Source organism: Zeugodacus cucurbitae, chromosome 6 (genome assembly GCF_028554725.1).
Source record: "Zeugodacus cucurbitae isolate PBARC_wt_2022May chromosome 6, idZeuCucr1.2, whole genome shotgun sequence".
NCBI lineage: Eukaryota > Metazoa > Arthropoda > Insecta > Diptera > Tephritidae > Zeugodacus > Zeugodacus cucurbitae.
In genome coordinates, this window is record NC_071671.1 from 71,478,855 (window position 1) to 71,503,584 (window position 24,730).

The 24,730-nt window shown below is 37.4% G+C and overlaps 2 protein-coding genes across 2 annotated transcripts; both read right to left on the minus strand.

Moving 5' to 3' along the window:
- Positions 1–15,385: 15,385 nt before the first annotated feature.
- On the minus strand, positions 15,386–18,343 carry LOC105221307 (juvenile hormone epoxide hydrolase 2). Its single transcript, XM_011198165.3, has 4 exons — positions 17,952–18,343; positions 17,478–17,677; positions 16,362–16,560; positions 15,386–16,289 (listed from the first exon to the last, which is right to left on the minus strand). Exons 1-4 carry the CDS (start codon positions 18,141–18,143, stop codon positions 15,489–15,491), a joined length of 1,392 nt encoding a protein of 463 aa, XP_011196467.1. The 5' UTR covers positions 18,144–18,343; the 3' UTR covers positions 15,386–15,488.
- A 1,672-nt stretch (positions 18,344–20,015) lies between these two features.
- Positions 20,016–21,833, minus strand: LOC105221309 (juvenile hormone epoxide hydrolase 1). Its single transcript, XM_011198166.3, has 4 exons — positions 21,464–21,833; positions 21,202–21,401; positions 20,919–21,114; positions 20,016–20,859 (listed from the first exon to the last, which is right to left on the minus strand). The coding sequence occupies exons 1-4, from the start codon at positions 21,650–21,652 to the stop codon at positions 20,074–20,076; spliced, it is 1,371 nt and encodes a 456-aa protein (XP_011196468.2). The 5' UTR covers positions 21,653–21,833; the 3' UTR covers positions 20,016–20,073.
- Between the last annotated feature and the right edge of the window lie 2,897 nt (positions 21,834–24,730).

Consider the following 24,730-nt stretch of genomic DNA (forward strand, 5'->3'; position numbering starts at 1 on the left):
CAACATTAATATAGACAAATGAATAAATATTTTTTTCGAAAACGAAAATTACCATTATTTTTTGAATACAACTCGTATATAAATACTTTTCTTATAACCCTGTACATAGAATATTTTTAGAAATATTCGTATTTCTACTACAACTATTTAGTTATTTCAATACTAATTAATTCCATTAATTTAAGATGGCGCTGCATTTCTACTCAACTGCACACACTTTCTACAATGTTCCATTGTGACAGCCGCCATCAACGCCAGTTAAAAATAAACAAAAGTTCGCAAAATTCCGGCGAAAGTCGCAACATTGACATTCCCAAGGTAAATTTGCTTCGAGCAAGTCCTTCGTAGTGCCGTGAGAAAAGACAAAACCTATGCACTTTCCGCCGTAACATAGAACAAAGAGTTCGGAAGTCTGCCTCAGAGACCGTGTACATATACATAAGTATATGCATCACCTGTTTGCATTGACTTCACATTCAGTTCGCCGCTTTACCGTTACATGCGTTGCACTTCAACGAACATATGTACGCGAGTGTGTTCGACTCAGTAGAACATACCACTTACACGAAGGATCTTATTAATTACTTATGTTGAACATACCGATGAATTTTTCACATTAAAGTTGTGCGTTAACCGTTACACGTATGAATGTCGGTATGTTTGCGCTGTTGTGTCACTCAACGGACACGTCAAGCAACGCCTCAGTACAACGTGAATGTGAGAAGTTTTTCCCAAAGACGGACAGTCCAACTGTGTGTGTTCGTGTGTGTGTGTGTGTGACAGCCACTGCAGTCAAGGGCAGATAAAGTTGTTCGTCGTTTCAACGCGATAAAATCACCGTAAAAGGCCACTTGCATATTTTTACAGCCTTAACGGCCAACGGCCAACGGACAATCGGACAGTTACATGTGTTTGCCTTGAAGGATAAAAAGCCACATTTAAAATTTATAGACAAACATTGGGATGATGTTAAGAAAAGCACAACCGTTGCCATCGCCATCGCCGTTGATGCTAATGATGGCCTGGAAGCTGCAAATGTTTAATTGCCATTTTAATTAAGCGCTGCCAATAAGTATGGTATACGAGTGCAATTACCTACGTTAAATACCCTGTAGGAATGTGAGCTGCTGTCGCCTGCTGACGATCTGCATAGAAAGTGAAGTTCAGTCTTGTCCTGGTTCCGTCGAAGGAGCATTAAATTGCAGATCATTGGCATAAGGAATGATATCCAGAGTCTTTACTTTCGGGCAAAATTAATTTTAGAAGAGCGCATAATTTGTTTATGGTGAAATATATGTTTTCCGGACAGGTCTTCTAGGCTTGGTGTCTGATGTTACATAGTTATGGCGTCTGGTATATGAAAAAGTTGTACATCTCCCGATACAATTTAGGATCGTTTCGTTATTGCCTTTAAGTTATGTCATAGAGTTTCGCCACCTTTTATTCAAACACACTAGAGGGCTATAACTAATTTCTTGACTTGTTTATTATATCGTATTTCTTTATCTTTTCTGGATCAAATTGCAGTGGATATTTTACAAATAGATCTAGAGTCGTTTAAAACTATCCGCTGATATGACATATACATGTATCTCCAAACAGTTTCAAAGAACATTGTTCTCGTTTCGGATTCATCACTTGATGTTTCTCTAGTATTTCCCCATTAGTAGATCCATACTTCTACAAAAGAATATATTTTATAACCCATATTCATTTTGTTAAACTTTTCTTACAAACAATTCTGGTAATCTAATGAAACGGTGATCTGAGAACTTCGATGTATCAAGGGTTGGGGGTTAAACATTTCCATTGATGCTTCTGCAATCTAAATAAGTGATTAGGCCTTAGAAACAAGTGAGATAAGTAATTTTTTGGCGTTGTAAACTTTGTTGTCATTTGAGTAAAAGTTTTACCTTGAAATTGAAGAGCAGAATTTAAAAATCATGAACTGTTTTCTAAAACAACAAAGAAAAAGGTGTACGAAAAGCTTTACAAAATTCTATATGAGTGTGTGTGTATTTTAGTATTTATATATGTATTTACGTACTTATGTTTTGTGTGAAAGCACGACATTCTTCTTTTGACTCGAGTTGCTTTCAGTTTTCAGTGAAACCCATTGTTTGCAAGAGCAATGTCAAGGAAAGCATAGTGATTAAAATGCTACCAGAGGACATACTCGTAATGCAATTTCAGTTTAGTTTAGTTTTCCGACTCTTATGATTTGTGCATACTAATGCACAGAGCGGGTGAATTTCATATACGAATACATATATACTCGCATGTGTATGTTTCTGTGTGTGTGTGCTGTGACACTCTAGGCTATGGTAATGCCATAGATGCTTGGCCTCAAGGCATTTGACACATCAACTAAAATTTTTGCATTGTTCTAGTGTATAGTACGTGTATGTATCTGTGTGAGTGGACCTGTGTCATTTCATAAACTGTGCAGAAACTAGTTCAATTTGGCACTGATCTAGTTCACGGATAAAGGAAATCCTGAGATGAGACAACTTTAATCTGAAATCGGTCTATGTTTGTTTTAGATCTCTATACCGAATACTCAAAACAATATGATTGTTTCATCATGAGATCATCTCTTAATTCCCTTAGTTTTCTAATCCCTATTGTATTCAATATTTTGAATTAGTAGACCTTATATAGGATATACATATATATATACATTTCTTACGGAACATAGTGTTATACCCTCGTTCATATGGATAAAACTAGTGTTATGTTGGTGAAGATTTTGAGATTTTCAATATCTATTTAGCCCCATATTCATTGATAATGCCGTTTCAGACCGAGACCAAGGACAAAATCATTTATAATGCAGCAAAATAAGCAAAAAGTAGCAAAACGGTGATGATTCGCGCGCATGAACTTGGATACATGTGCAGGGGGAATGTATAAATCAGGCGTTTGAATAATTCAAAAAGCGACGAGAAATGAAAAGTGTGTGAAATCCATAAAACCAACGTTTGCAGAAAAGCATTAAGTAGGAACAAATGTGACACATGCAAATGGCCAACATTTACATAGACAAATACGAGCTGAGGTTGAGAGGGAAACCACTAAACTGCATTTCAACTCGATGAGAATTCGATGAGGAATTGAATAGAGCTGCAATGGTGCTGAGGACCTCCTTTGTGGTGTCTCCAAGTGATATGCTCTACATTTAAATATTTTGATAGCAACATAATCATCGTTATATTTCGGCCACATTGCAACAGAAATTCAAGTTTAAGGTTGTCCAAGGATCAAGGAAAATTACGTAATTTGTAAAGTCCGAGTTTAAGTTTAAAGTTTAATGTTGTATAAACTCGAGTTTATGGCCCAACTGTCCCATTTCGGGAGACACATTCATCTGTGTGTGTGTGTTTCCTCGTACTCGTTTTACTGGGCACTCGCTCGGTAATTAACGCATAGCGTTCCATTCGCCGAGTCATCGCCGATAACATTCACCTAATTAAAAAAGCACGTACTGCACCAGCGTGTGTGGCCAGCAGTAAATAAACCGGAGAACTTGGAAAGTCCAGTTGTCGGGCAGCGCAGCAAACCGTTATGATTGTACGCTTTGCCAGTGCGTGGACAAGCACGTGTGGTCGTCAGACTTCGTCCGACATGGCTGGCCGGATTGTTTTATTGCTTTGTTGCGCTGATTGTACACAAGGATCACTTAAGGATTTGAAGGACCGCTCGGTGATGGATGCATTTAGCTTGATGCTTGAGTATGGGTATTATTTCGTGCTGAAAGTAACATTTATGAGATTAAATTTGCGTTTTTGCAGTACGTGAAATTGGCAAATAGTCATGGATACACCAGGCACCCGCAGGGGCAACCGGCAACCAGCAGCCAGCTCGCCGCAATGATTGTGAGGTTTGCCAGTAACTGATGGCGTACTGCGGGCGCCCGCACGCTGCAACAGTGACAAATGCGACCCAGCGTTCAATTCATCATGGGCGGCGTGCGTGGGTTGGCGTGTCGTGCTGCAAGCGTGTTGTGGAACCACCGGGAGGTGCAAGTGGGGAGTTGGTGTTGGCAAAGTGCAATTATTGCCATGAAAGAATAACACATGTCTGCTCAGTTCTAGTGTTGGACTCTGATACACACACACACATGCATATTTCCCCGAGTTAAAATGTCTGTTTTCCGCTTTACGGTATTTTTAGCTCGTGTCACGGTCAGTAAACAGCAAAAATGTCGTCGGTTGGATTTGAATTTTTTAAAGAAATCACCGATTGCTCTTTTCCACACAAGTGTCACTCGTTCAGCAGTTGATACCCTTTTTCGTTCACATTATCTTATTTGAACTCAGAGAAATGGTTTTATTGCATTCTTCAAGTGAATGAATTTCAGTTTCGGCTCTCCTGGATTGCTTACCCCAGTTGCCATACACAAAATGGAATTGTTTCGTAATGACCTAGGAATGACGATCATTTGAACGATGGTTAAGTTCGCATAACATCTTGCGTGTCGCCCAGATTATGCCCGATTTTAATCGGTTAGACTGCTTGATAATTAGAACGTATTTTTATTCAGTGTTATGGTCGATGTAAAATTTCTTCTACATTAACACCCAGTCTGATGTGCCTAAATACTCTCCTAAAACTGTTGTGATAGCCTCAATGCTCCATCCATCTAAGAATTCGCTGAAATGTGCAGTTGTAGGGATATACAACCTACAAATACCAAGCCTGTCAAATATATTATGATCAAAGATAAAAAAAATCTATATTTTTCGAGTAAATGATAGACCGTTTTATTAAATATTAGGCCAATCTCATACATATCTCCAAAGTTTTGCTAGTACATGAAGAATGAATAATGAAAAATGCTAAATTTAAAGAGTTTTAATGTTGAAGATTTGCTTTGTACACCTATCATAACATGGTGTGGAAGCTTTAAAATCATCATCTTAATTTGGAAGCTGCGAAACCTTGCTAGTTCTAGTTGATTTTAGAAGTGATTTCATTTTATGCGCGAGAGCTCATATTAATAAAATAAAACTTAACGAGTTTCAATTTTTCTATTCGGCGACTGAAAATGCACGTGAATTCTACTTATCTTTCCACCCTTTTTACCCTTAGACACAACTGCATAAATTGAGACGCGAATATAGTAGACATTTAAAAATTTAACCGGATATGTTAAAGCTGCTTAGATTGACAATTAAAGTGCATATTTTGAACTCTGAAATTTCGATTTCTATCTTCTTCATTTTAATTTACCATTCAGTTTATGTTTCTATGTAAATAAAATGAAATGTCGAGTCTTAAATGCATTAGTACGGATAAGCCAGTTTGTCACTATTTACTTTGAAAATTGAAGCCTTTTTATTTAGCCATATATATACATATGTACATGCACAGTTATGGGGAATCAAATATAAGTATTGAAAGATGGAGTTCATACCAGCAAAAATGGCAATGCCTATCAATATTTTTTCTCTCTCACTCTTTCTATTATTTCGCAATGCAGTAGAGTTTGTTTTTCGGTTTGACAAAATAATTTCATAAAATAATAAAAACGATGTCACCACAGAACTCAAAAATAATATAAATAATTGTATTTGACCAGTAGTTGGTCTGTCACCTTTTCGGGCTGGAAATGAGTGAAGTGTTTTCGTTTTCCTAAAATGTACTTTATATATATTTGTATTACTAAGCATTTTGTCCATTCATAAGTCAAAAGCATTAGGCAAATACTTCGTTCACTGCGTGACCGACACCTCCAGGCAGCCGGCCTGCCGGCCTGCCCAGCTGCCAGCGCTGCCATGTCTGGACTTTGTGCGTGACGATTGCGTAAATATTTAATCTTCATCTTGACAAGTGGAAATTCAACAATTGTAAATTCTAAATAAGTGCTAAGTAAAAGTTGTTCTGAAAACTAAATATTTTGCCAGCAGACAATGTGAGGGTTGAACACATAAAATTAAATAAATAAACACAAACACACCGGTGCAAATGAATAATTTATTGTAATGGAGAATATTGAGTGGCACTTTAGATTTAAAGCTATCGAATAATAAATACCGACATCGAATACTTATGTAACCGTAATTGACACTTACACCTTGCCCAGCAGTTTGACCAACCCTTTAGCTCAGGCTTTCCTCGAGTGAAGTACATCTTAGCATTATTCGATAAGAGTTTTAGACGCCTCCGGTCGATAGCTATTGGAAAGAGCTTTTATGAAGCTTCCGAAGCTGACATCGTACCCAGATGCTGACGAAGTTTTACTCTCTGGATTGTTTGTGCATTCTTAAATTGTGGCCCACAGGTCAATCTGCCTGCACTGATTTGTTGCAATTTCGCATTTTCCACATTGGCAACAAAGAGTGGTGCCCACGTGGCAACTTTAATTGGTGATTTTTAATTTACTCTCTTTAAATATGCATTATTACATGAATACGATATAGTAAGTGGAATCAAATGAATATTTATGCGCAATAAAAATTATGCTCGTGCACACAACGGACGCGTAAGCATTATGCATTCACATTGCGCATTCATGAGCGTTAATTATGCGTTATTATTTGTTCCTTATTCAATCGAAATTTGCCACTTGAACTGCTCGTGTGTGTGTGTGCGTGTATAGCGTGTGCTTGCCGAGCATGAAATTGCATTTATTGACTCCGTTTACCGCTTTTGAAATTTACAACAGTCCTTTGTGAAAGCCACGTGCCGGGAGCAGAGCGAACGTGCGCGTTTGCTTCGCCAAAAGATCGCATTTAAAGCGACAGCAATAATTTACGAGCAATAAATGCGAAAAGACAAATACACTGTCGATCGTGTGGGCATCGTAATAAGCTTTTGACTCGCATGAACCAGAGTTGTTAAAAATTATTCAAGCTCTACCAGAACCTACAGCATAAGGTAAGCAAAATGCCAATACTAAGTCTATAATAATCTATCGTTTCTGTAAGTCACTTATCTATGTTTATTAAGGGTTCGTCCGAGAAGAATTGCCCTATTTTCAATAATTTTTCTAAAATTTCATTAATTCTGAAATCGACTTTGAACAGTTTTGAGTGACTATGTCAGTTACTCTGGAACGCACAACTTTTTCAGACTGTATCTTCAAACTATAGTTCCGATCAGAATTTTAGGACAATAATCTGCTGATGTTACAGATTTTTGAAAGGCAATAAAAGAAATACATTTTTGAAAGCCGCGAAACCCATTCAGCGCCTCAACCCTGAAGTCTACTGCCTCTAAATAATATTCAATTTAAATATAAATAAAAGCATGTCGCTCTAGATATCACTCTGTACATTAAAATAATATATGACAATAATTCTTCTAATTTCTTTCAAAAGATAACAGCAAAAATGCATTATTATGATTATGAAGTGTCGGACTCTAATTTCAAGATTTTGAAAGCCGATGTGTGTTCGTATTTCTACTTTTCTCAGTCTACATAACAATGGACGAGGCATAATTTTTGGCGCCAAATCAGTGTGCTGTGTTTGTCTGTTTTTCGCTTTCCCAACTCATTCGCTGTTCACCTGTTGTAATGAGTCGCGACTCATGTTGCACGTCTGCGCAGTGTAAAATGTTGCAGCAACATATGAAAAGGTGACAGGCACACAGACGGGCAAAGTATGGAATGTGTGAAAGCATTGAGAGAAAGTAAGCAGTAGTTGGAATTCGCAACGCAAACAGAGCATGCGACATTTACAATTTTTGAGCATTCATAGGCTATTATTAAGAATTTTTTATTTATAGTTAATTATGAAATTAACGTATGATAGGTGTGTGGAAGAAAAATTGAATGTTTAAGAGAACTAAAATTTTCTCTCTATTTTTCTTGCAATCAAAGCTAATTTATAAATATTTAACATTAGATATCTACTTTCCTTTCACCGCAAAGTTAGGTCTCGACTCACCGGTGAATTAGTAGTATAAGACACATCTATTCTGAATAATCTAAATTCCAGTATTTTCAATGTCATATTTATCACTTCAGTCCTGACTCTTAAATAGTTAGAATAGGCCAAATGGTCACTTAATACCATCACTATAGTTATGTATGAAAGCAACGCTCCGCTTTCATAATACAATTCGAATTATTGTTAAATTTCACTTTTTCTAATTATATTTAATTTCATAATTTTATGAATTCACTTCACCTGTTTTCAAAAACAATTCATTTGTCAGTCCATCAATTCATTGCACCCATATTTACATTGTATATGTGTGTCTATGTGTGTGTGTGTGTCGGTGAAACACAATGAAAAGCGCTGGCGGTGTGTTAACATTGACAATAACCATGGATTTCGCTACATTGATGTGCTGATGGGCCTCAAAATTTATTCACTGATTAATTACGAGTTTTTTTTTTATTTTTTATATTCCGTTACTTTGCAACCGCCGCAACCGACATTTACATTTCCATATCAATTCTGCTCAATAAGTTGTAAAAAGCCACAGCATTCATGCATGTGAAACTATTTTATTCACACACACACACATAACTACTATTTACATAAACACACACAGGCATACCTGATTGCGTGCCTGTGTGTGTGTGTGTGAGTTTGGTCATTGTGTCACACACACGCAGGCGCACATTCACACACTGGAATTATTTCCCAGACATTTTGTGAATATTTTCATCGTTGATCCTGCTTTTGTTTTTGGCTATTGCTGTTGTTGTTGTTGCACTGTCATGCCGACCAAAGCAAGGAGTTAATGTAATTAGCCTCGAATTTCAATGCGTCGATTCCGGCATAACTGCCACACGATGCATTGGATTATAATTTGCTTTAAAGAATTCACTCTCTCTCTCGCATGGCTCGACGCTCTCCGACCAAATAATTGAATTTCACTTGTTAAGTACATACGGAATAAATTAACTCCCAACTCGAGGGGAAGACAATAATTTATTAAATGATGTGCCAGAAAATTAAGTGCACAAATGCAATTCAATAAGGTTACTTATGCAAATGTTCACACGCACTCACAAAATGGACTAGCAGGAGCCTATCTCACTCATGGACTACCATATAACACATACACACACACATCTCTCATATATGTGTGTATGGCGGGTGTATTGCTTTCAAATGGATCTGCTTTAATCTCATATGTGCTCCATTTAATTTGTAATATGTACATATATTAATTACGTACGGTTTTATTACATTATGTACCGTTATACACAAATTCAAAAATATTTAAGCTCACTTCCCTCCCCTGTTGCTAAATAGTTAGGTGTAACGTTGTAGTTGGGAGCGTTGCAATTAAAGCACACAATCGATCAAAGCTCTCAGCCGATTATTCCAATTTGTAAAAATTATTATTTTCGAATGCTGGAATAATTTTAAATGCGCAAACTTTATTTGAAACTTTATTACTCATTATTTAAAATTAATTATGCGACATAAATGATTAAACATCGAAGTGAGAGTGAAATTACTTTGCTAGGGTAATATCATGTGAGTGGTGATTTTGGCAATATTATAGAAAACAAAACTGATTTGCTTCAAAACTTTAGGAGGCTTTAAATGAAGTGAAAGCAAAAATAGATTTTATTCTAGAGTTATCTAAGCTCAGTGAGAGCATATTCCACATACAACACTACTTGCAGCCCCCACAGCTTGACCTAGCACTAGAGACCTCAAATATCAACAGGGCTATTCAATCGAAACTTATCACATATAATATCCGTGAGATCAGGCAAATTTCTTCCAAAAAAATACACCAGTTGGTACCTTCCTCCAGTTACTAAAACTAAAACTATAAACTATAATGTTTTGCTTCTAACTGATAATTCTCCGAGTTCATTTGTCAGTCATTGAGATCTCTTAATAAAAACAGGCGAAGAAGTTATGTATGAAATTATGATATTTAACATCAATAATGGGCGAGATTGTTATACACCTATCCCAGCCCTCACACACTGTATAAATCTATATCCGACTCTTCTGTTGACTATATATATCTGAGATTTGTATAGCCTCTTAAGAGGATTTTGATTTGCGAGAGAACTGATGTTTGGTTTAGTAAACATTTCAAACCAAACCTCGTTAGAAGTTTACTTTAGAAACTCAGTTTCTCATGTGCCTTACGATATCCAGCTTCTATTATCCAACAAATCAAAATTTTCAAATAATTACTGAGAGATTAACTATTTTACCACCATATTAGTTAAAGACAGACTTTATGACCATAATATCGCAAGTCTGACACATTGAGACAACCGTTAATCCGGAATATCTGCAAAATATTCATTTTCAATATGGTAAAGCGTAATGTTAGGAATAACTTTCTGGGAATTGAGCTCTCGCTTGCAAAACTGACAAGATGAGCTATCAATATGTAGTCATGCGGCGTGCAAAGTTTTAATATCAAATTCACTCTAAGTCTCATTGCACTATATTAGGATTTTGAACTTACATTTATACCAAATTAAAAATCAGAATAATTCACACTTTATTGCTGAAATGAAAGCGAAAGTGAGAGCGTGCGAGCCGCTGAAGGGTTCAAATTCATTAGAATGGCAACATTTCCCTGAGGGTCGTCGCGCCGCGAATTTAGTTCAATTTCGTTGTCGTTGTTGTTGTTGCGGACAAACACAAGCATATAATAGGAAATGGCGAAATATTTCCGCACTGATTTGTCATATTTAAATAAGCCTCGCAAATTGTGCATACAGCATTGTCGAATTAAATGTCTAAACAAATACGAGCGTTTATCGAATTTGCATATAATTTTATTTTTGTTTGTGTATTTACTTTCAATGCACACATGGAGAGCTCGGCGAAGGCGAGTGTGGAACGAGCAAATGCGCCTAAAAGTCAGCTACACTTATCCACCGGCGTACATACGTACATAAGTAGCTGGCAGTGTTGGTATGTATGTATGAAATGAAATGATGGAGTGGGATTAAATACTGCTGAGTTGACGTGGAACTGTTTTAAGCCGCCAAACACACACACACACACACGCGCTCGCCGACAGACCGACAGACATGAAAAATATTTCAATCACAAAAGTAACTGAGTAACTGAGAAATACAAACATACAAACATACAAACATACAAACAAACAACAAATGCAAAAATAGAATTTCTAGCAAAATAACCGTTATTCTCCATTTACTTTGCAAACAACAAGTAAATATGTAAATATGTAAGCAAGTGAGCAAGCACGAACAAACGGTTTTTATGTGCTTACATAAAACAAACTATGCTCGTAAAACAACAACAAAATGGTGAAAAAATCATCAAGGGGAATCTCTTATGGATTTGCCTAAATCTTTAACGGCTGCACTCTTAAATCAAAGTGTGTACTGCACGACTGGTTGAGAAAATGCATAAATATACCTCAACTTTTTGCTTTTAATGGAAGCTGGAAAAGAATGGCAGCGTCGCAGTGACTAAAAAATATGTTTTTTTTCCGAAAGTGTTGACTTCTAGAAATCATAGAAGTACTTACTCGATATCTCTCTGCTGGTTTGAGAAACTCTATTTCTAAGAGGTTCATCAGTCGTTCGAAGGTGTCTTAAACGTATAGATCCCATCATTTATCGGAGACATGTTTAAATATATGCAGATTTCGAAAGTAAATCTCCGGTACTCATATAGTAAATAAGTTGTTCTCTTACTATTCATTCTCTCACACACATGTATCTGCATGTAACAGTAATTAACGGAATATCTCTTGAAATGACAGACTTCAACGGATTTTATCGCATTTTCGAATACTTCCTTACGCCAGCACTTGTTGTCTATTTGACACTGTGTCCTCGGAGTCATGTGCGTTTCAAAGCTTCGTCCGCGATTTGCGACGTCAGTTCATACAATCGAACTCACATCAATCAGTATATTCGTATACTAATACGGATCGGTCCACATGAAGTTAGTTTGCAGTGAGTAATTAATTGGTTTCATATACATATCGTATTAAAAAAAATATTAAAACCCATTTTGATTTACGTATGAGAAAAGTATAATTTAAGATTGTGAGTATTTCTATTTGTATTTTTGTATTTTCACTTTCTTATTATTTACATTATTATTCCCTCAACACTATATTACTCTAATGAATCACTCTAATAAACATTTATGTATGTATGTATGTAAGTGTTTTTAAAGTGAAATCCATGCAAGTGCAACTCTTGGCTGGAACTCATACGTCAGTATCTGCATATAGCACATACTCGTATGTATGTAAATATTCCGTTATGGAAAAATATGAACTTTTTCTTAGAGTTTTGACCGATTGCACACACTCAGCGTTTATGTCACTCAATTGCTTTTAATGACTGCTCAACTCTTGAATATTCGATTCATACCAACATACAAGCAAACGAAGCTATGTACATACATATGTATGTAAATAAGTTTACGTTTCGAGTTTCGTAACTTTTAATGCACGTTTTAATAACTTTGCAATTTTTTCAACTGTGGCTTGTGGTTCGAGCTTTTCTCTTGTCAATGCAAAGGATTGACCTTCAAAGGTCCTTATTTCCGTTAGTGAAAAGCGAAGAATTAATCACTTTTTGTGGAAGATTCTTTTAATATCACTTAATGCTTACGGATAGTACTTAATAGAAGTGAGCAGTGAAAAAACGAACTCAAAGAAATTCAAAGAGATCATAAATGAAAGGTCCTTTGTTTTCATTCATTCAAAAAGCAATTAAGATGGTTTAGAGCAATCTCATATTTAAAATATAGGAGAAAAGATGAACGATTCACACAGTAGCCATGACCTCAACCAGTTAACATAAAACAGTACGGATTACATTAACCAAAAGTGAGTGAAGGTTGGGGCCAAGTATCAAAAAATCTCAATTTTTTCGAAAGTAAATAGCCAAATAGCTTTATATTTTCGATAAAAAATAGAACTAACCAAGAATGAATGAATGCGACGATGAGCAAATCGATTAAAGGGACTTTCAATGATTTCTTGACAATTCAGCATCAATGAGTGGTTGTCACATCAACTGATCGCTTGCTCTTCTTATTTTTGCGGACTTGATCCCTTAAGATTTTATACTCCAATCCTTGACTTTCAGTCTCTGTATGACCTTTTACCTTTTCGCCTTGATTGAAGGCTCGGCAACTCGTTCGCTACCTCTCAATTTAATAAGAATATCTTTCACTTAAATAAAACTTAAGGACATACGAAAAATCTTCTACTATCGAAATAAATGTACCAAGTACTCGCGAAGTGTCTTCTAAAACTTCTACGAACAACTTCTCGTACGATTCTGTGAGAAGCACTCGGAAAATGTGAATTATTTGTTTACATGTCTCTTAAATTTCAAGCCGAAGCCACCCATGCAGGTGCCAGGCGACAGTCGGCAGCGGTGTGTGTTGAAAGCTGGACACTTTATGTCCGCCTTGGTTTGAGTAATTATTGAAATACTTAGCATTTCACTGATGTCATTTCGGAATAAAAAGTGCCAGTCACGTCGCCACCTACATACGAATGAGGTCTCTTAAGAACTGTTGGGGAAATCTTTTCACCTGCTCGAACACACACACACACGAGGACAGACGCGTAAGTGGCACGTAAACATTGCTTAGTGCCCCGAAACATTTGCGTTACCGTAATGCAGAAAGGACTCTTTGTGCGTGTGCGTGCGTGTGTGTGCCTTGACACTTGCTGGCTGTTGCACCTTTTAAGTGCAGAGCAAACGCCTCCATAGAAATCGCACGACACAATGGCAGTCAAAAATAAAAATCCAATTACCGCTACACATGCTGAATCCGAATAGTAACATTGTGTTTCTAGCTAAACGAAGACGGAAACAACTCATTTGCGACCGAGCCTGACTCAGCGAAGTGCCAAAGTGGTAGCGGCGGCGGCGACGGCGACGAAGTCCCCGCTGACTTTTGTTCTTTTCGGTAGGGCGGCCAGTTGGCTAGTTGGGCACCAAAAATCTGCTAATGGGGAGGGTGTTATCGGTGTAGGCGACCTCTTTGTTGTCGTCTGTTGTTGTACATATTCTTTGACCATTTCTTTAGCCATTGCTTCTGTTTATGCTACGTAAGTTGCTAATCCTTTCGCTTCATTATGCATGTATGTCACGTGCCAGAGAACACAATCTACTAAACAGGCAGCGCAAAAGGCCACCAGCATGTTGGTGCCTGCTGTACACCGTATAACAAGTCATCCACCATATTTATATAAAAAAATATGTGAGAGCATATGTGCCAACGAGACCTTCACAGCCAGTCAGCCGAATTGTCAATGGGCTTTCGTCGCCTTGCCGCCTTGTCGCCACGCTGCCACTTCTGATTTTTACGAACGTGCAATGTCAATTCCGGCTGACATTTAAACTGTGATTCACATTTTTTCCGTTGTTTCCCTTTGTTATTTGTCATTTTATGCGCTTCCCTAATTGCCGTTAAGTGCAGCGAAATTATTTATTACCAAGATACCGGCGCTGCTGATGAAGGTGAAAACGGCGCGGACATCATTGGAAATGTATTGAATTTTTTATTGCCACACAAACATCCCGTACATACCTACTTTTGCAGTCGCCAAAATGAGAAGGGTTAATGTTGACTCAATAAATTTAATTGAATGTAATACGGAGTTAAAGAGTTTAAAACTGACCATCTGCATGGTGCATACATACAGATATTAGAAGTGGTATATGTGTTTCATATCATCATCAGAAGGATAATCGGTTACTTGCTTTTTGGGTAGAACAGTTTTAGGTGGACATATAAGAATAGTTGCTGGATGGGCCGGATCCGAAGTATATACTAAATACATATGTGCGAAAGCAATTCCAAGCCTAATTCGATTCGAATTTTCGATTGTTATCATGTCATTATGATACGATGGATCGCTCAGTTTTGTACAATCAATTTCATCATATACGCATAACTCAGGTCTTTAATCGGTTTATCGACCCAACTCCGGGAATTGGGTTCAATATGTTCCCTCCTGAGCTTATCAGAGTAATGTTTCCCTATAACTTAAAAATTATATGTTGTGGACGCTAATAATTGGGTAACATTTTTCGTTTTACATGATTTCGTAGCTTTTGTTCAACATCAACATTAAATTACGATTATGCTTTTAAATTAATTTTTAATGTTTTTTCTGTATTTATTAAGCTTTCATTTCATTTGGAACACCTGGTGTAAAAGCACAGAAAAAATCATAAACGCACACCATACCGTTAGCTAGCGCCCAACAGATGGCGCTGTGAGCGCTAACTGTAGACCTATATATTTATCGACCTTTTTGTTCGTTTCCCACGTATGAAATGGTTTGCGATTTCGAACGCAAACTTCTTGACAGAAAATGGTAATGCTTATTAAAGATGTCTTTCCAGAACTGGTTTTTGACAGCTCTACTCCAACTTAATTTTTTTTGATCTGCCTATATATGTTCTCGAATTAAAACATTTAACTAACCAACGTGATTTAGGTAATTTATTTTCTAGTAAAATATTATTCGAAAATCATTCAAAATACAAAATTTATACAAAAATTTGTTCAAGAATCACGAAATGATTATAGCTTTGGCTGTGGTTTGGTGAACACTTTCTCGACGAATTCCACAAAATCGATGTAAAGAGTTTGGGGCACCTCCATTGCGGCAAAATGACCACCGTCTTTGTGATAGGTGCTTTGCACGAGATTTTTAAATCTCAAACTAAGTTCCAAATCCGTTAAATGCATCAAGTCGTGTATGAAACGAGCGCAACCGGTGGGCACCGTAATATGTGTCGCATCCAAATTCAAACCCATTTGAGCAAAGCTGAACGCCTCCGAGTATAAGCGCTGTGATGTAGTTATCGAATTTGTGATATAATAAATCATGACATTATCCAAGAGCTCGTCCAAAGTGAACCGTTTGGTGAGACCACCATCCTCTAGTTTCCTGTAAGCAGGATTGGTCCAAGTGGAAAACTTCTCCAGTATGTATGCGGCCAAACCGACAGGGTTCTGTGAGAGGGTTGTGCCAATCGTGTCTGGTTTGCTTCCTTGAATATGGGCATAGCCGCTTTCCTCCAAAAGATAACTCAACTCTTCGCCGAATGGTTTGAAGAAAGGTTTATGCTCCTCATTAACAACGAAGCTCGGGAACCAAATTCGCAAAAACTTATACAGGTGCACCATTGGATGATTGGTGCTGCAAAAATTGGAATGATAACCGAGCACATTCTGTGGCGACAAAACCGCTATGTTTGCACCGAGCAAAGAGCCCCAATCACCGCCCTGTACCAAGAATTTCTCATGGCCCAAACGAAGCATCAAATTACGCAGCACCAATGACATCTGTGCGGGGCCAAAGTTGACCTTTGAGGCGCCCTACAAACGAAAAATAAATATATTTCATAAGATATGGATGTTCAATTTCCGAGGATAGTTAAGTATACGCACCTGAGACCAACCATAACCGGGTAAGCTGGGTGCGATCACTTCGAAGACATATTCACTCTTGGGATTCGGCTTTGTCAGCAGCGGTATTAGCTTATAGAACTCGCGCACTGATCCCGGCCAACCATGGATCAGCAACAAAGGCAGCACTTTCTTACCTTCGGTGGACTTGGGCTTTACATGGATGAAGTGTACGTGTAAACTGTGCACGTTAAATGTACGAAAAAGAAAAGCAAAATGTATAAAGATACAATTTAAACCATCTGCTGCTGGAATGTTTTACTCAATGCACCGCACTGAGTCCTGCTAAATTTAGAATCGGTCAATGTACTTTCTTGGTATGGAAGTATGTTTTGCGGAAACTCTTGTTGCAAACTTGTATGGGTATTTCTGTGTACTAGGGTGGTTCTTAGAATGTGATGAAAAATGTCAATATTTCAAAATGTGGTAAAAGCGAACAGAGAAAGTTCAGTAACAATAGTCTAAAGTTTAGTGACATAGGTCAACATCCAAGAATAGCAATATCATTGCGGGGATCATAAATGTCTACATACCAATCTATATATGTATCAGTTAATTTTCTTCATTAAGCTTAAGCGATGATTAAGTCTTGCATTTCACCATGCATAATTTCACATTTCTTTAGATATGCCTCAGGCTTATCAGTATTCATATGAGGAGGAATGAGGCTATCACAATTTCAAGTCATTTGCTCAGCACATTTCAGTACAGCTGCAGAAACAACAACTTTGATTAAATAAAATTAAAATACTTTCTCTCAACAATAACAGACAATAAGACGAACTACGATGACTTGCACAAAGCTTTTACATATTTACTCTATAAATATTATCTACAATCATATCATTTAATTAAAATCGACTAATAATGATAACAACAAACAGTAGATTGGAGATTTGTGACTTGGGACCGTATCAAAAATATCTATTTAGAACAAATATACACTTTTTTCACTATTAGATGCGAAGATAAAGACTTATAGAGATGTCGGTTATACCGGTTTCTCTCTGAGATCAGTATTGTGTAATAAATTTCTTCAAACACATTCACCTATACCTATGTATTAATAAATGATATTTCACAATGGAATTTACTCACCCCTGAATCTGGGTTTCATAGTGCGGGAATTGTTTGAGGAATGCCTCTCGTTCTCCCCACTTGGGCAGGTAAGTGTCGCGCCAATAAGCCACTACCTTTTCCAGGTACTTGGAATTGAAACCGTACTGAAATCCGATACCCTCGAGTGGTTCGTGCAGCACCAGTGGGCGCGACAGCTGTCTCTTCAGATCTTCAATTAACTGTAGCCAGAAAAAAATCGAATCAATTGTGTTTTATTCTTTTCTACATATTATGCTCCTATACAGATATATACAGTTCAAGGTGAACAAGTATTTAATATTTAATATACATTTTCGATTATTTGATATACAAAAGCTCGTACAAATATACATACTTATTTATTGGGAAATTGACAAGCTGACAGCCAGCAATTTGCAGCACGCATTAAAAAATCACAAATCCCTAGTTAATATATGCCCCAATGTACATACATACATATTTCGATTTAATTACCTGCGGTTTAACGCTTATGTCATAAGCTTTAATAGCAGCGTTCTCCTTGTATTTGGCGGCGCTGCCGGGTCCCCAGTACTCAGAATCGTTCAGCTCAGGAATCGGCGCTGATCTTGTGAGCTCCAGATATTTATGGTAAGACATGCCTGCGATAATCGCTAGGACTACGACGAGAATACGCAACGCGCCCATTTCACTTTCGTATCAATACTGTGGCACAACGGTCGTTGGATGGCAGTATATAATTGAAAGTGGAATTTTCCAAACTTGTTTATTTTGATTGTTGTTATAAATATATTTACAACAATAAATAATAAATTGACACCAAAGAACAACGGGCGAACACTAAACAAAACCAGCCGCACTCATCCAGCGGTGATGCGAAACTGATTGGGGAGCGCAACAGTGTCGAATAGCCGGCGTTGTGATTTCTTTATATATGTATGTGTATTTTTTATTGTTACTCGAGGGGTTGTGTAGGCATGCGAGAGAAACAAGAGTAACATCAACTCGGCGATAGATAGAGTCGTCGTATAGTTAGTTCGATAATATTGCTTTTACTAGGGCATTATATGGTTATATTGGAAGAAGATTGTTGGTGGACTAGTTGGACTTACGGTATTTATCGGTTGGAAGGTGGTTTAGACGGCACAGTTTTCTCAACGGGGGTCATTCTTACATATTCATGAACGATCCACAGGCATAATCTAATCGCTAATTAGTAACTAATTATAAAGTGGACGCTTGCAAAGTTTCTTCAAATTACTTTTATGCCATGACTCGGCTCTTTTAATGCCTAAAATGAATTGCGATAATGATACTAAATTCTTATCTTGCACTCAATTCTAAAATTGTTGAATTGCACGTAGACAGATGTAATCGTCTTTAAGTATATGTATGTATGTATGTGTTAAAACTAATTAGGCTTCCATATATTGATAATTCTAATAATAATTCAAAGCATGTACATATGTACAATTATCTTGGTTTGCAAAAATTTGAACTACCTACGGGTGTATATATGTATGTATGTGCGTGTACTTGTTGTTGTCATTGACATTGAAATCAACGAGGGCCACAAATGCCGGTCTCTTTGGCTCTCAGTTTTTATTCGGCATATTAAATATGTGTCAGTGTGTGTGTATTTATTTCAGTAAAGCCAAAAGTAAGCAATTCCAAATGCTTAACTTTTGAACTCAAATTTGAAGTACAAAAAGTGAAAGAGTGTGTGGAGAGAGCCATCATAGCTTTCAAGCTTCTTCATACCATCCTTTAAGCTTTATCTATCACACAGTCATATAATAGAGCAGAGAAACTGATTATTCTGTTTGTTCTGTTGTTAAGCTCAATTCAACTTAAGCACTTTTTGCGTATCACGACAATTCGAATACGAATTACTAAGCGAACATTGTTTACACTCGAGAGAGTCATGCAAGGGAGATTTAATTTTCTCCGTACTGTACTTACCAATACTTATGCACTTTAGGGGTAGGACTTTTAATTCTTTAGAAATTGAAAAGTACTTTAAACATTTGGATCTGATCCACTGTTATTTAAAAAGGTAAAATCGGATGGAAAAAATATCGCCATTTTGAATTTATGACCTCAGGCCAGCACAAGGGACCCGTTGTACTAGTTGAGGTATATGGAATAATATTTTGAGAGGCATTATTCAAAATAGTTCGTTTGTCTCGAGCATGCAAGAAAGCGAAGATTCCAAAGTTTGGAAAAAGCTGTCGAAAATTAACTGATCCATATTGGAATCCATATTGGTAAACTATAGCACAAAACTGTATATTATGTAAGTTGTATGCCATGAAAGTACGCTCCGGGAGAGAACAAGTGAATAAACATTTCACACGCTGATATTAGCATTAATCACAGCTAGGAATTAGATAATATTTACACGTTTTAAGTTACATATATATGAATCGGAGAGCTGCTTTGAAGTGCACCTGCACCTTGCGCACATGCCCCGTAATATTTATTATTTATTTATACAGTTCTACGGTTACTTAAGCCGAACCTAATACTATATACTGATGTGACTAAAAGGCGGTGGTGTATTTTTAAGCTTTGCTTATTAATTAAATTACACTTTCTTCATACAAAAAATTAAAAATTACTCTGCAATAGCTTTCTTAACAAACTCTTGGAAGTTAATATACAACATACCAGGCAGTTCCAAGGCGGCGAAGTGGCCACCCTGGTTGAAATATGTACTATGCACTAAATTAGGAAATTTGTCTCTGAGCGCCCAGTCAAGTGCCGGCGGCAAGTCGAACTGGAAGCGAGCACAACCCATTGGCACTGGCGAAGGAACACGATCCAGGCTCAGAGCCAAAGAGTTGCTGGCGAGATTTTCGGCATAGAACCGTCCTGCTGTCGTGACCGTGCCAGTGAGGTAGTATATCATGACGTTGTCTAATATAGCATCTAATTTGTACGTTTTGTCCATCGCGTTGAATTCCTGATTCCGTCCTACACCAGTTGCTGTTTGGAATTTCTCCATTATATATGCGGCCAAGGCGATGGGACTAGCCTCCAATGCAATGCCAATGGTGTCCGGTTTGGTTGCCTGTATGTGGAAGTAGCCGGACTCAAGTATCAGAAACTTATATTTATCCTTGAGTGGGAAATGATGATCGTAGAAGAAACGCGCTGGCAGAAATTGCTCGGGCATCCAGCTGGCAATGTACGATTTAATCGTAGCTAATGGTGTATGCAGCACACACATATTGGAATGAAAACCGATCACATTTTCCGGGAAGAGTGTGGAAATGGTGCTGCCAATGATGGAACCCCAATCGCCACCCTGTATGAGGAATTTGTCGAAACCAACACGTAACATAAGATTTCGCATGACAGCAGCCATCTGTAGCGCATCGAAACCGGGTCTTGGGGCAGCCTAGAATATGAAATGTGTGAGTGAAATAGCAATGAAGTTGGCGAACACTGTTGACTCACGTCGGAGAACCCATAACCGACTAGAGAGGGTGCAATAACTTCGAATACATAGTCGTTAACATCGGACACCTCCACCAAAATCTTTATGAACTCGTAGAATTCACGCACAGAGCCGTGTAGCAGTAACATCGGTACAACCTTCTTCTCTTTCCGCGCTGCCTCCGATGGCTTTGCATGTATGAAGTGAATCTTCAGCCTTTGGGAATGGAAACCCAATTAAAAGAGGAGATAGGTGATAAACAATTCGATTAAAACAATTTAAGTAAACGGTTATTTGTCTTACCCTTGAATTTCGGTTTTAAAGTGCGGCAGGGAATTCAGGTAATCTTCATGTTTGCTCCATTTGGGCAAGTAGTAGTCGCGCCAATACTCGACGATATGCCGCAGCGCTTCCGAATTGAAACCGTATTCAAACTTGATATTTTCCAGTGGCGCAGTGTATTTCCAAGTACGATTGAGCTGTACACGTAAATCGTCTATAATCTGTTGGGAATACAAATTGTGGTATTAGCGCTCAAATCGTTTTGAGTGTCATTTCTACAAACCGTTTGATCATATTTAATTTCGAAAGGCACAATATCTGTCGGCGCTTCGTAGTTTACAGGTTTGCCGGGTCCCCAGTAAGTGTTAGTGTCCACTTCTGGTTTTGGTAGCGGCTTAATGAAATGGTTGACTCCGCGATAAATCCAAAAGGCCGAAATGGCCAGTAAAACAATGCATATAATGGCCTTCATGTTGATCAAAGTCCAACACACCTCAGCACCTCTATTGCCCGAATCTAACACAGTCTAAATAATTAACGTTACTTATTAATTTGCCGCTTCGGTACTTGAATATGCGAAGAGTAGAGGAATTTGCCAAAAAAATACGACTAATTGCACTGACTGTCGGTCACATACTAAATGACTTGCGCTAACGGATGTTCTCTTCGCTGCGTTGCTGTTAAATTTATGCTCGCTTAACAGGCATTCACATTATCTATTTTTTATGTCTGATACATTGCTTTCCCTTATATTCGCCAGTTGAGTTTGGGTGTTTGCGGCAGAATTGGTGAAAGGTAGGAAAGGCGAGGTTAAATACGACAGAGAATCATTTTTGCTTCGACTTCTTGGCAACCTAGTTTTTGCCAAATATAAACTAGATATTTTCTTACGAAACAACTTCTCATTTTTACTTATAGTGTCTACCCTTGATCATAGCGTTTGATCAGTAAAATATTCATATATCAAATATACTCTCCAAAGTCTACGTTTTTTACTCGCTTTATATTTTCTCACGACTCAAAATAGATTTTCGATAAAGTTGTTAACAACAACCATTAAGAATTTGTGCCACCGCGCGAACTTGTGCCCACCTTATTGCTCGTATGTATGAGACTATGATGACGGCTTTTATCTTATCAACACTTATAGTAAATTTAGACGTAAAGTTAAATTTATAAATTATACATTTCAATATTTTAATCTCGCTGTGTACGTATTTCCGATAGGTGCAATAATTTTGCCGATACTGGCCAGTGCCTTGCTTGCAGATACAGATCGAAAGTTTCCTATAGTTGACGTGGTATTACCAACGCACCTTACTAACTCTCTAAACAACGGTACCATGCAATTCTAGAAATGGTAATAGTAAATATATTTAGGGCGAAATATTAGAGAAATCATTCAAGATCCTGAAACATATTCTACATATTTCGAAAGAATATTACGTGAAGTTCCCATAAGATAGTTTATATAACTTCACTGCAGGTGGATAAATAATCTATAAAGCCTTCGGTTAGAATCATAGAAATAATTAATAATTAATAATTTCTGTAATTTCAACTTGTTTGCCAAAAGGTAATCACTGAGTCAGTACGCATCAATCCAAGTATTTTTAAGACTATTCAGTAGTTCAAGAAGATAAGAATATATGTATGTAATACTCACGATTATAAGAGCACATACAGTACACTAACCTTAAATATGTATGTTCAAATATATTGAACGGGCATACATACATACATAAACGCATATGCATTTATTAGCAACACGCATGCAATCAACAATGAATGACACAAACATATTTATGTGCTTGTGTTAAGATCTATACATATGATAACCCATTGATCTAAGAAAAACATTTAGGCAATTGATTACAAATGCACAAGTGTACTTGATCATATCATGCAGCATAAACAATATACAACATACGAATTGCATATAACGGTTTGAAAAACGTATTAAAAAGCATGATCAAATATTTCTCACTAGATGACATGTCTATGGTATCAACTATTGTTCCACACCAGTGGTATGAAATAATTGACACAGCTTATTATAGATAACTCGCAATTGAAAGCAAAACTACTCGTATTCGGATAAGGAATGTTAATAATATAAGTGTAAATGAGCTTTAAAGACAAAAGTGGTTGAAACGTCACACTTCAGTAAATATGGTTCCCTGTCACATTTTACTCACGTGCATTATGTAAGAGTCAGATTTTTATCTGACATGCGTTTAACTCGAAACACTTTCACGCCTGCTTTCAACTAAATGTGGAGTTTAGACACGGTTATTATAACCTGTTGTTTCAAGCTTATTTCGCAAGAATTTAACAAAAAAAATTTGAACATTTTTTCACTTCAATTTTCAATTGAGTTTTTACAATTCAAAAATTCAGCCCTTGTTTTAGACTACATGGAGATGTTTTTAAAATTTATTCATCCTTTGGGATTGTTTGGAAAGATCATTAATTTAGTCACTTTCCGATTGGTTTCAAACCAATATTATAAATAAAATAAGTAAGTTCAGTACATTTAAACCCATTTCTCTCAGTGTATTTCTCGCAGTGCCGAGGCAAATACTCTCAAACAAGTGAACGCAGACGAATAAAATTCTACTGTTGACCATGATTGCGAGTTAAAATAGGCGGAAGTATAAAAATATCATTTTAAAATTAGATGACAGTGACAGCCCGCGTCACCTGGGTAGCAACAACAACAGTAACAAGTAATTTTCAATCATTGAAAATTTCCTCGACGCAAATGTCAATGAACTCACTGCACATGTGTCCTAACCAAAAGTAGGCGGCAAGGCCCACAACAACCTGGAGGGGGGGGGCCTTAATTTTCCACCGAGCATTTAACTGCACGCACGCATCGATTGCATGTCGCCGAGGAGGGTGGGAGTTCGACTGTTTGCTCTGGAATAATTGAAATAACCACACTAATAACCGCAATGAAAACAATAACAGCGACGGGGGCGGCTGGAAGCGATGGAATATTGCAGTGTTCGTATATTCAGTTTAAATCATTGTGTAACAAATGCTTTTCAAATATTAAAGAGCTTAGCTGGTTGGACATGAGGCGAAAGCTTTAGGAAAGCACAGAAAATGAAAATTGTTTGGAAATTAACTCAATTATGCGCCACACGAAGGTGTTGCATGCACCTCGCCAACATGTTTTCGAATTTGTTTTTTGCGAGAAAACTCAAATCTTTTTGCGTGCGGTGCACAGCCCGAGTTCGGTTATCGTTACTGTGCACCACTTCATCCTTGCCTTCCTTTACGATTATTGGTTTTCATGTTGCACAGTTGCAAGTTGAAGCTCATTGAAATTGGCTCTTCGAGCTGTCCCCTCGGTTGGTTTTCGGTTGCGTGCAAATCGCTTTTGTGGCAAGTTGAATGCAACAAGGAAAATATGTTCTACAAAAACAGAATAAATAGAAAGCAACAACAACCGAAGTGCGGTGGTAATTGAGCTTCGAGTGTTCGCGTCTGCCACCGAATCGGTGAAGTGCACGACGAAGGCCGTAAATGACGCGACTGCGGA

Excerpts from the sequence above, each read along its gene's own strand:
- LOC105221307 (XM_011198165.3), bottom strand. The coding sequence starts at position 18,143 with ATGGGCGCGTTGCGTATTCTCGTCGTAGTCCTAGCGATTATCGCAGGC. Across the intron at positions 16,561-17,477 it reads TATGAAACCCAGATTCAGGG|TTTACACGTACACTTCATCC; the intron begins GTGAGTAAATTC and ends TAACGTGCACAG. Across the intron at positions 16,290-16,361 it reads CCGGTTATGGTTGGTCTCAG|GGCGCCTCAAAGGTCAACTT; the intron begins GTGCGTATACTT and ends TTTCGTTTGTAG.
- LOC105221309 (XM_011198166.3), bottom strand. The coding sequence starts at position 21,652 with ATGAAGGCCATTATATGCATTGTTTTACTGGCCATTTCGGCCTTTTGG. Across the intron at positions 21,402-21,463 it reads AAATTAAATATGATCAAACG|ATTATAGACGATTTACGTGT; the intron begins GTTTGTAGAAAT and ends TATTCCCAACAG. Across the intron at positions 21,115-21,201 it reads TTTAAAACCGAAATTCAAGG|GCTGAAGATTCACTTCATAC; the intron begins GTAAGACAAATA and ends CCATTCCCAAAG.